Source organism: Pristiophorus japonicus, chromosome 4, assembly GCF_044704955.1.
Source record: "Pristiophorus japonicus isolate sPriJap1 chromosome 4, sPriJap1.hap1, whole genome shotgun sequence".
NCBI lineage: Eukaryota > Metazoa > Chordata > Chondrichthyes > Pristiophoridae > Pristiophorus > Pristiophorus japonicus.
Window position 1 is genome coordinate 291,908,768 of NC_091980.1, and position 12,788 is coordinate 291,921,555.

Here is a 12,788-nt window from a genome sequence, read left to right on the forward strand (position 1 = left end):
GTGAGGGATAAGCCAGGCCAGGAGGTTGCAGCTTGTGGTGAAATACAATTCTGCTGCTGCGGATGGCCCAGTGCCGCATGGATGTCCAGTTTTGAGCTGCTAGATCTGTTCTGAATGTATCCCATTTAGCACGGTGGTAGTGCCACACAACAGGATGGAGGATGTCCTCAGTGTGAAGACGGGACTCGGTCTCTACAAGGACTGTGCAGTGGTCACTGCAACCAATACTGTCATGGACAGATGTGTCTGTGACAGGTAGATTGGTGAGGACGAGGTCAATAGGTTTGTCCCTTTTGTTGGTTCTCTCACCACCTGCTGCAGGCCCAGTCTGGCAGCGATGTCCTTCAGGACTTGGCCAGCTCGGTCAGTAGTGGTGCTACAAAACCACTCTTGGTTATGGACATTGATTCCCCCACCCAAGTACATTGTGTTCCCTTGCTACCCTCAGTGCTTCTTCCAAGTGATGTTCAACATGGAGGAGTAGCTGAAGGAGGGCAATAGATGGTAATCAGCAGGCAGTTTCCTTGCCCATGTTTGGTCTGATGCCATGAGACTTCATGGGGTCTGGTCAATGTTGATGACTCCCAGGGCCACTCCCATCCGACTGTGTATCACTTTGCCGCCAACTCTGGTGGTCTGTCCTGCCCATGGGACAGGACATACCCAGGGGTAGTGATGGAGGAGTCAGGAACATTGGCTGAAAGGTGTGATTCCGAGTATGACTATTTCAGGCTGTTGCTTGACTAGTCTGTGGGACAGCTCTCCCAATTTTGTCACAAGTCCCCAGATGTTAGTGAGGAGGACTTTGCAAGGTCGACTGGGCTGGATGTGCTATTGTCGTGTCTGAAGCTGGTGCCAAGGACTGTCTGGTTTTATTATTACTGTTTCTTGCAGCGATTTGTTACAACTGAGTAGTTTGCTAGGCCATTTCAGAGGGCAGTTAAGTCAACCACATTGCTGTGGGTCTGGAGTGACATATAACAACTTTTATTTATATAGCACCTTTAACATAGTAAAACATCCCAAGGTGCTTCACAGCAGTGTTGATAAGACAAAACAAATAAATTTGACACCGAGCCACAAAAAAAGAAATTACAGCAGATGACCAAAAGCTTGGTCAAAGAGGTATGTTTTAATGAGCATCTTAAAAGTAGGAAAGAGAGGTAGAGAGGCAGAGAGATTTAGGGAGGGAGTTCCAGAGCTTAGGGCCCAGACAGCTGAAGGCACAGCCACCGATGGTTGAGCAGTTATAACCAGGGATGCTCAAAGGGGCAGAATTTGAGGAACGCAGACATCTCGTGGGGTTGTGAAGCTGAAAGAAATTACAGAGATAGGGAGGGGTGAGGCCATGGAGGGATTTGTAAACAAGGATGAGAATTTTGAAATCGAGACGTTGCTTAAGCATTTCTGGTAAGCTTTTCACATGCAGTTATCACCTTGGAGACAGTTTTTGGGACTTGCAGCCATTACCCATGACATCCTGTTGATCTCTGTTCTCACAATCTGATGCATAGAGAAGAGATGCGTGTGTGTTTTTTTTGTTCACTAGTTGAATTTCAAGAGAAAGTATCTCTCAAACAAGCTTGCCTCAATTCAGCAGTCCTTTTATTTTTATTCGTTCATGGGATGTGGGAGTCACTGGCAAGGCCGGCATTTATTGCCCATCCCTAATTGCCCTCAAGAAGATGGTGGCCAGCCGCCGCCTTGAACCTCTGCAGTCCGTGCGGTGAAGGTACTCCCTCTGAAGCCGTCAGAGCGGCAGGCAACTCTGCGCAGGAAATCCTATTGTGACGTTATACTCAGGGATTCAGTGTCAGGTCTAGTTTTACATTGGGTTTTACCGCAGGAGATGCTGCTATTTGTTATTTTACATGTTCCAAGAGGGAGGGAAAACAGCTATGTTCTGTACATTACTGCAAATCTGTTTGTCTTCGCCACTATATTCTTATCTAATTAATAATAAATTTGTTTCAGCCTGCTAAAATGTTCATTCTTCTGCTTTTCAAAAACAGTAAGATCGTGAGTGGAAATATGATATATCCAGTTAGCCGAAAACAGTGACAAGGGATTCTGTTCAGCTCACCACAATTACCCGGATACACTCCAGTTCCGAGGGAGCTCACTTACATGAGTGATTCTTGGCAGTAACATAAAAAGAATCTTGATGTAAACGCCTAAATACCCAAAACATGCTTCAGCTTAAAAGCTGTGTGCAGCATTCTTAAAGGGCAATATATTTAAAGGGAAGGAAAGTACTTCTCCATTTTAACAGTGTTTGAATAAAATGTTGCCCTTTTTAACAAAAAAAAACAATTTTCTAATCTCACCTGCATCAAGGTTTACCAGGTCACTACCAGTGTGCCACACATCATCCTTCATCATCTCATTCATTATTTACATGCAATAACTCAGCAATATTATTGACAATCACAGGGTCAATTTCCAAATGTAAGCCAGCAACATTGACTCCAACATTGTTGCCATATGGTCCGACGTTAAGTTCTCCATTAATCGAATCTCTCCAGCAGCAAAACCAAAGCCATTTTTTCTGGCTCCAAACACACTCTGCCTCTGATTATACCAGCCAGATTGGCTGCTCTCTCGGGGCAAATCTAGCCTAATTAGCCCCAAACGGTACTTTTTAAACTACACATCACCAAGAACTCCAAACATTGCCCACATGGATCGCCATCTCCCCTCACTGCCTGAACCCTACTCCATGCCTTCATCACATCAAGGATTGACTTGTCCAGCACTCTCCTTGCTGGCCTTCCTATTTCCAGCCTTCAAAAACTGCAACTAATCCAGAACTCTCCAAGACACACATCAACCCTATCTTTTCCAAGCACCATTGGCTCCCTGTGACCAGCAAATTGATTTCAAATCCCTGCATGATTTTAATGCACCCTCTGAGCAACCTTCCACAGCCATATGATCCTTTCGACACTCTCCGCCACTCTAATATTGGATTACTGCTCATTCCGTGATCTCTTCATTCCATCTCGTAGGTCAGCCTTTGAGTCACTATGTCCCTCCCTTTTGGAATACTTTCGCAAAACTATTTCATCTCGCTACCTTCCTTTAAAGGGCCTCCTAAAATCTCTTGACATCTACATTTTTGCCCCTTCCATTATTCTGCATTTTTCAGTGTCGAGACAGATATTCTCTTGTTTTAGTTCAATAAAAATGTGCATGGTTTTTGTTGTCTTCCATTCCTCTTGGGCCACTCTGTGGTGTCAAAACAGTGAGAAAACATATTACTAGTTGATCACAGAGCACATTTTGTTTCTTAGATTTGTATGGCTCCACACTCTCAAGCAAGCCTTTCCACCAAGCAAGCAAGGCATAAGTCAGGAGTGTGATGGAATACTCTCCAGTTGCCTGGATGAGTGCTGCTCCAACTGCATTCAAGCTCAAAACCATCCAGAACAAAGCAGTCACTTGATTGCCACCCCATCCATTCACTCCCTCCACCACCGGTGCACCATGGCTGCAGTGTGTACCATCTACAAGATGCACTGCAGTAACTTGCCAAGGCTTCTTCAACAGCACCTCCCATTCCTATAACCTCTACCACCTAAAAAGGACAAGGGCAGCAGTAGTATGGGCTCACCACCACCTTCCCAATGGCAATTAGAGATGGGCAATAAATGCTAGCCTTGCCAGCAATTCCTAGATCCCATGAATGCAATAGGAAAAGTGGTCACCACTGTTTTCAATAAGCCCACTTTGGCATGTGGGGCTGCTCCTAGTGACATCGGAACAACCCAGCAAGCTAAGAAAACTGACCTGGCGGACTTCTTCACAGGCAAGAAACTCAACCTTAGTGTTTTTTCCTCTTGCACCAATTACCTCTCATCTCCTGAAGGCATCAACTCCTAATTAGGTTAGGATTCACAGGCAGCCTTAACTTTCTGGTGTGACTTATCCAAGTAACAAACATTTATGCACAAGATTCAATGGTTAAATCAAAAATGTCCTCATTAGCTGTCCACAGATGTGCGTCCCCAGCTGCAGTCGCTAGATAGGTATCGGGGGTGGAAGGCCTTAACCCAGGTGCAAAAGTCAATTGTACTGCCCTGCCAATGTTCTGACTTGAAACAGACATCTCAGCACGGACTAAATTTGAATCCGAGACATTCTACATCTGCATAGCTCAACTGTTCAACAAATAAGGCAGCATAAGTGGAGAAAGGAGGGATGAGTTAACGTTTCAGGTTATGACCCTCTCTCAGAACCAAAGGTCAGAAACCTGAAATATTAACCCGACTTTCCTTTCTCCACAGATGCTGAATTGCTGAGTGTTTCCAACATTTTCTGTCTTTTTATTTCAGATTTCCAGCATCTGTTCACTGTATACATTTTCTCTGCCATCAGTACAATATTTTTGTGAGTATATCTATTATTTCTAGACAGAATACAGAAGAACTTTAAACATGCTGCAGTAAGTGATGCATGCAAAATCTTTGTTGAAGCTAATGACATTACTTTATAAAGCAGGAAAGATTACTGAAACAATGTGGGGAAAGATGAGAAAACTTCAAGACAAAGCAGGATAGCAGACAGAGGGTGTTGAAGGAGTGATATGCCACTCTGAACCTTCAGTATACCAGTGTCCTTGTTAGGGTATATAGAGATTTAGAGTTTTGCGAGTGATACTTTAAGAGTTTATCAGCCCAATTTGTTCTCCACAGAATACTAATTCAACAACTGTGACAGAAGAATTTCCCCCAACCTGTAAATTTGCATATACATTACAGACAGGGACGATAAACAGCCTTCTGAGCAAACACTAAAATGGCACATTGTATTCAGATAGTCTTTCCCTTCCCATGTCATCACTACTTTTTACCCATCCAGATGTTGTGTCTGCCTCATTTAGTACACTGTAATTTTAAATGCAGAAGCGATCAGCTTCAACGGCTTTCAGCGATTCCACCTTGCCCAACAGACAACTTTGCATGCAACTAATCAGTTTTACCTGCTTATTGTTTAAAAAAAATTCAATTGGACAATCTCCTAATCCACAGTCCTACCTCCCTCCAAGTCAGCTGCTGCGACAGACAGGATGAGATCTAATTATGCCAATTACTCTACTGTACATCTCAAAGGTTATATAGGTCAGAAATGTACGACAGCACTCTAACTCCGTCCCAACAAACCAGGTGCTTTGTTTCTAACAGAAGTAGCAAAATAAATAATAAAGCTCTTTAGAGCAGCATTATAGTTCAATATGTATTCCTGTCCAAAATTATGCACACACTTTACAATTTCAGTCATTCCAATATTGGGTGACATTAACTGCAAGTGCCTTTCCTCAGCAAGGGAAGAGCAAAAGATGGGTTCATTGCACAATTTCACCCAAACATATGCAACTTTGCCAGTACATTCAATGTATCTTTGGAGAATATCGATGTATGAATTACTTTCTGGACACAATGTAAACTAACTAAAAGGTTTTACACTGATGAGTATCAGGCTTAGTGATTTTTCCTATAGTTGGAAAAAATAGGAATATATATCCTACCTGCCTAACTTTTAAAACTGAGAGAAATCACAATTAACAACACAAGACCCAACACAAAAAAAAGGATTTATGTTCCAACCATCAGCCACAGGATCAATCAGCAATCATCTGCACTGACAATGGGTAACTGCCATCCTTTTCATTCCTGTACACCAATCAGAACATTTGTTACATAATCCTGCAATTTATTAGGGATTGCAAAAATGTCCCTGATCAGTGTCCAGAAACAAAAAGGATGCAGATTCCTTGCCCTGTCAATGCTCATACTTAATATCTGAATTACATTACCTGACACACATTGGTACAAGAATTTTTTTAATGTTTTTTTGACAAATTCTCAAGAGTAAGCATGCAGGGACAAAATTTTCCATTCCACGACAACACTTCGGGGGAGAAGTTTGGGGCATAAATGACTTTTCGCCCAGGCCCGGCGCTGCTATCGATTCCTGCAAAGTTCCACAGGGGTTTAGCAGCGACGGTAACCAGTAGCGCCCCGCACCACCGGTGATGCCTATGACACCTTCACAAGGCGCTGTAGACCTTTCATGGGCCGATAATTAAAGGGAAGATGTACAATCGGGAAAAAATGGCCTACTTACCAGTTGCGGCCCTCTGGATAGTCGATGACAGGGTCTGTGCCACGATCTTGCAGCCTTGCACTCCACTTGTGTGCCAGGCTGCTGCCATGGCACCTCGCTCCCTAGTGGTCCAGGGATGGCCGCAATTCCCATTCGCAGAATCGGCAGCTTAGCCCTCCCCAGCGAACGTCGTGGAGGCATTGCGCCCCGCTCCCGAGCGCAATATTTTGCGCTGCATTTCCTCTCAGAGGCGCTAACCCGAATAGGACTGGCGCAGGCATTCTCGACTGTTACCGCCCCACCGAATTCTGTGCCTTTTTCTCGAGTAGCACAGCATCTCACTCATCTTCCTAAATTCAAATTCTGACAATAAACTCAATCAATCTGGAATGATCAAATGAAAGACTAGATCAGGTTATGCTTTGACATAAGAATTCCCAATCTCAACAATGCCATCATTGAGCAACACCAAGCAGAGGTCAGACTCTCGCCCAAAATAGGGAAAGGCTCGTTATCTGAAGCCACTCTTGTATACCTCCAAATAAATGGTCTTAAAAGCAGGACTGGCAGAAATATGACAACAGGTCTCCAACATATTGTCCATCAGGAAAACTGCTGGAAAGCAAACAGGAGGGAAAAGTAAAAATCAATCTGAACATTGGTTCAATATATACATTTTCTGTCATCACGACTTCTCAGGACAAAGAACCTTGCACTTCAACCACTGAGTAGATATCTGTATGATTTCCAGCAATACTACTTAGTGTCGAGCATGTAAGAATGTAGTAAAGTGCACCTCAAAGTTTATATGATTGCCCCTCTCACTGATCAGGTAATTTCCCCTCTGTTTAGCACTAAGAACATTAGGATCAGGAATGAGTAGGCCATACGGCTCCTCGAGCTTGGTCCGTCATTCAGTAAGATCATGGCTGATTTTCAACCTCAACTCCACTTTCCCGCCGATCTCCATATCCTTTTATTTCCCTAGAGACCCCCAAATCTATCGATCTGTCTGTGTCAATTCCTCAAGCTTTTTTTGAAAGTTTCAAACAGATCACCTGTTATTAACCACTTGTTAAAATAAAACAGAAAAACAAATTAAAGTTATATGGTGCAAACTAGATTCTAAATTTCAGATCGTAGGTAATCTAGCTAGATGTGTTTTTCTTTCGTCTGTTAGTGTATGCATTTAAGTGCCTTTAAAAGCAGCAACACATCTGTGATCGTTTTGTTTTTGTTTCTTTCCCATCGCCTCACCTGTAAAACCCCGGAGGAGAAATCTGAATGTTGCTGAGTGGGTTGGTTGGTCTGGACGAGTTGGCTCTGGCCGCTGCTGGTGTCCCAGAGGCCCTGAGACGGCGGAGGCTGCTGGAGATGAGGCGGCAATGGTGGCGGCGGGATTGACGGCGGCGGCTGGTGTTGGTGGGAAGGATGCTGTAGCACCGATTGCAACTGCTGCTGGTGCATCTGCTGCAGCTGCTGCATCTGCTGGAGGTGCTGCTGCCTCAGCGTCTGGAAGTTGGACCCCAGGCCTCCACTCGAGGCCGACGACGACGGAAGGGGCGGCGGCGGCACGGTGGTGGGGCTGAGGGTGGAGCCGACGCCGAACACCGTCCCTGGGGCGGCCACCACGCGGGCCCCGGGAGGCGGCAGCGGCGGCGGCTGAGAGGCCCCGCCATAGTATGGCAGGTGCGCCCCTCCCCCACCGTACCGACCCCACGACGGATACATTCGGGCCTTCAATCTGCCCTCGGGGCCCAAAAAAATAACTCGACGGGCGCGAAACGTGAGGTGGTTGTTATTACAATTCTGACAGGCGGCCCTACCGGGTCGCAGCCGAAATATCCACCGCGAGCAGTCGGTATTTCAGACTCGCCTGCGTTCTTCGCTCACCGACGCCATTACACGAAGAATCAAAAAAAACAGACGCCCGTGCGTCAACGCGTCACCTCACGCTCGCACGAAGCGCGCAGCGCGCTCGACCGGCTATCGCGAGAGCGAGGCACGCAACACCACCAACAGCAATAGGAGCAACCACCAACACACCAACAGGAGCAAGCAACACAACACCATCAATAGCAACAGGAGCACCACACCTCCACCAACACAACACCACCAACACAAATGGCAACAGGAGCACCACACCACCCAACAGGAGCAACACCACCGGCAACAGGAGCACCACACCAACAATACAGCAACACCACACCAACAGGAGCACCACCAACAAAAGGAGCACCACACTACCAGCAACAGAAGAACCACACCACCAGCAACAGGAGCACCAACACCTCCACCAACAGCACCACCACCAACAACAACAGGAGCACCACCAGCAACAGGTGCACCACCACCACCACCACCACCAATAGCAACAACCACCAACAACAGCACCAACAGCACTACCACCAACAGGAGCACCACACCAGCAACAGCACTACCACCAACATCATCATCATCATCATAGGCAGTCCCTCGGAATCGAGGAGGACTTGCTTCCACTCCCGAAGTGAGTTCTTTGATGGCTGAACAGTCCGATACGACAACCACAGATCCTGTTACAGGTGGGACAGACATTCGTCGGGGAAAGGGGTTGATAAGACTGGCCTGCCACGCGCTCCTTCCGCTGCCTGTGCCTGGCCTCTTCATGCTCCTTGCGTCGAGACTCAAACAGCTCAACGTCCTCCCGGATGCACTTTCTCCACCTCGGGCGGTCTGCGGCCAGGGTCTCCCAGGTGTCAGTGGTGATGTCGCACTTTACCAGGGAGGCTTTGAGGGTGTCCCGATAACGTTTCCGCTGCCCACCTTTGGCTCATTTACCATGAAGGAGCTCCGCATAAAGCATTTCCTTAGGGAGTCTCGTATCTGGCATGCGTACTATGTGGCCTGCCCAGCGAAACTGATCGAGTGTGGTTAGTGCTTCAATACTGGGGATTTTAACCTGGTCGAGGACACCGATGTTGGTGCGCCTGTCCTCCCAGGGGATTTGCAGGATCTTGGGGGGACATCGTTGGTGATATATCTCCAGTGCCTTGAGATGCCTTCTGTACATCGTCCATGCCTCAGACCCATACAGGAGAGCGGGTATTACTACAGCCCTGTAGATCATGAGTTTAGTGGTAGATTTGAGGGCCTGGTCTTCAAACACTCTTTTCCGCAGGCGGCCGAAGGCTGCGCTGGCGCACTGGAGGCGATGCTGAATCTCCGCATCAATGTCTGCCTTTGTTGATAAGATGCTCCCGAGGTATGGGAAATGGTCCACGTTATCCAGGACCACGCCGTGGATCTTGATTGGAGGGCAGTGCTGTGCGGCGATGACAGGCTGGTGAAGGACCTTAGTCCTACGGATGTTAAGCGTAAGGCCCATACTTTCATATGCCTCAGTGAATACATTGACTATATCCTGGAGGTCAGCCTCTGAATGTGCACAGACGCAGGCATCATCCACATACTTAAGCTCAATGACAGAGGTTGGGGTGAAATTTAGAATTCAGCAGAGGAGGACAAAGGGTTTAATTAAGAGGGGGAAAATAGAGTACGAGAAGAAGCTTGCCGGGAACATAAAAACTGACTGCAAAAGCATCTATAGATATGTGAAGAGAAAAAGATTAGTGAAGACAAACGTAGGTCCCTTGCAGCTGGATTCGGGTGAATTAATAATGGGGGACAAAGAAATGGCAGACCAATTGAACAAATACTTTGGTTCTGTCTTCACGAAGGAAGACACAAATAACCTTCCGGAAGTACTAGGGGACCGAGGGTCTAGTGAGAAGGATGAACTGAAGGATATGCTTATTAGGCGGGAAATTGATGGGATTGAAGGCTGATAAATCCCCGGGGCCTGATAGTCTGCATCCCAGAGTACTTAAGGAAGTGGCCCTAGAAATAGTGGATGCATTGGTGATCATTTTCCAACAGTCTATCAACTCTGGGTCAGTTCCTATGGACTGGAAGGTAGCTAATGTAACACCACTTTTTGAAAAGGGAGGGAGAGAGAAAACGGGTAATTATAGACCAGTTAGCCTGACATCAGTAGTGGGGAAAATGTTGGACTCAATTATTAAGGATGAAATAGCAGCGCATTTAGAAAGCAGTGACAGGATCGGTCCAAGTCAGCATGGATTTATGAAGGGGAAATCATGCTTGACAAATCTTCTGGAATTTTTTGAGCATGTAACTAGCAGAGTGGACAAGGGAGAAACAGTGGATGCGGTGTATTTGGACTTTCAAAAGGCTTTTGACAAGGTCCCACACAAGAGATTGGTGTGCAAAATCAAAGCACATGGTATTGGGGGTAATATACTGACTTGGATAGAGAACTGGTTGGCAGACAGGAAGCAGAGAGTTGGAATAAATGAGTCCTTTTCAGAATGGCAGGCAGTGACTAGTGGGATGCCACAGCACTCATTGCTGGGACCCCAGCTCTTTACAATATACGTCAATGATTTAGATGAAAGAATTGAGTGTCATATCTCCAAGTTTGCAGACGACACTAAACTGAGTGGTGGTGTGAGCTGTGAGGGGGACGCAAAGAGGCTGCAGGGTGACTTGGACAGGTTAGGTGAGTGGGCAAATGCATGGCAGATGCAGTATAATATGGATAAATGTGAGGTTATCCACTTTGGGGGCAAAAACGCAAAGACAGAATATTATCTGAATGGTGGCAGATTAGGAAAAGGGGAGGTGCAACGAGACCTGGGTGTCATGGTTCATCAGTCATTGAAAGTTGGCATACAGGTACAGCAGATGGTGAAGAAAGCAAATGGTAAGTTGGCCTTCATAGCTAGGGGATTTGCATATAGGAACAGGAAGGTCTTACTGCAGTTGTACAGGGCCTTGGTGAGGCCTCACCTGGAATATTGTGTTCAGTTTTGGTCTCCTAATCTGAGGAAGGACATTCTTGCTATTGAGGGAGTGCAGCGAAAGTCCACCAGACTGATTCCCGGGATGGCTGGACTGACATATGAGGAGAGACTGGATCAACTGGGCCTTTTTTCATTGGAGTTTAGAAGGATGAGAGGGGATCTCATAGAAACATATAAGATTCTGATGGTACGGGACATGTTAGATGCTGGTAGAATGTTCCCGATGTTGGGGAAGTCCAGAACCAGGGGCTACAGTCTTAGGATAAGGGGTAGGCCATTTAGGACTGAGATGAGGAGAAACTTCTTCACTCAGAGAGTTGTTAACCTGTGGAATTCCCTACCGCAGAGAGTTGTTGATGCCAGTTCATTGAATATATTCAAGAGGGAGTTAGAAATGGCCCTTACGGCTAAGGGGATTAAGGGGTATGGAGTGAAAGCAGGAAAGGGGTACTGAGGGAATGATCAGCCATGATCTTATTGAATGGTGGTGCAGGCTCGAACGACCAAATGGCTACTCCTGCACCTATTTTCTATGTGATCTTGGACCTGGCCTAGAGATGGCGTAGGTTAAACAGCTTCTCACTGGTTCTGTAACTTAATTCTACTCCAGCGGGGAACTTGTTGATTGTGAGGTGGAGCATGGCAGCGTGAAAGATTGAGAAGAGAGTTGGAGCGATAACGCAGCCCTGTTTGATCCCGGTCCGTCTGTAATGGATCCGTTGGTAAGGATCACGGCCTGCATGTCATCGTGAAGCAGGCAAAGGATGTTGATAAACTTTTGGGAGCATCCGAAATGGAGGACGACGCCTCCATAGACCCTCATGGTTGACAGTGTCAAAAGCCTTTGTAAGATCGGAAAAAGGCCATGTATAAGGGCTGGCGCTGCTCTCTGCATTTTGCCTGCAACTGGCGCACTGCAAAGATCATGTCTGTTGTGCCCCGTAGGGGACGAAATCCGCATTGTGATTCCGGGAGGAGCTCCTCGGCCACAGGGAGAAGACGATTGAGGAGAACTTGAGTGACAACTTTCCCAGTGGCTGAAAGCAGAGAGATTCCCCTGTAGTTACCGCAGTTGGACTTGTCCCCCTTTTTAAAAATGGTCACAATCACTGAGATCTCCCGGCATGCCCTCCTCCCTCCAGATGAGGTCATGTATCCACGCCAACAGCGCCTCTTCGCCATATTTTAGCGCCTCAGCAGGGATTCCATCCACACTCACAGTCTTGTTATTCTTCCGCTGTTTTATGGCTTTGCCTACCTCATGCAACGTTGGAGTTTCACTGATTTGGTGGCGGGTCGCATGCAGCGGGATGGAATCGAGAATACTCGAGTCAAAGGCAGAGTCACGATTGAGGAAATCTTCAAAGTGCTCCTTCCATCGGGCCCTGACAGCCTTGGTGTCCTTGATGAATGTTTCCCCGTTCTTGGCCAGGAGTGGGGTGGAGCCTTGGGAGTTTGGACCGTAGGTGGCCTTGACTGCAGTGAAGAATCCTCACATATCGTGGCTATCGGCCAGTTGTTGTATCTCCTGTGCTTTCTACATCCACCACCTGTTCTTTAGGTCCCGTGTTTTTTGTTGGACCTGAGCCTTGAGCCCCCTGTAATGTTTTGCAGCTCCTGAATTGGGCTGTTGCGTGAGGCTCAGAAATGCTTTGCGCTTGCGATCTATCAATTCTTCGATCTCCTGATCATTTTCATCAAACTAGTCCTGATGTTTTCTGGTTGAGTGACCAAGTGTCTCTTCACAGGCACTGGTTATAGAGGCCTGAGGGCAGACCAGGGGCTCTGGGGATTCAGCATCTCGGGGTCATCAAGGCA

General features: G+C 46.8%; 1 protein-coding gene across 2 annotated transcripts in view; it reads right to left on the reverse strand.

Annotated features, from left to right (window-relative positions):
• ylpm1 (YLP motif containing 1) overlaps positions 1-8,001 on the reverse strand; it is a 153,884-nt gene extending 145,883 nt beyond the window's left edge. For both annotated transcript variants that reach the window (XM_070879577.1, XM_070879576.1), the window contains exon 1: positions 7,363-8,001. In XM_070879577.1, coding sequence (XP_070735678.1) covers positions 7,363-7,836 — 474 coding nt within the window. In that variant the 5' untranslated portion in view covers positions 7,837-8,001. The remainder of the gene's footprint in view (positions 1-7,362) is intronic.
• Positions 8,002-12,788: the final 4,787 nt, after the last annotated feature.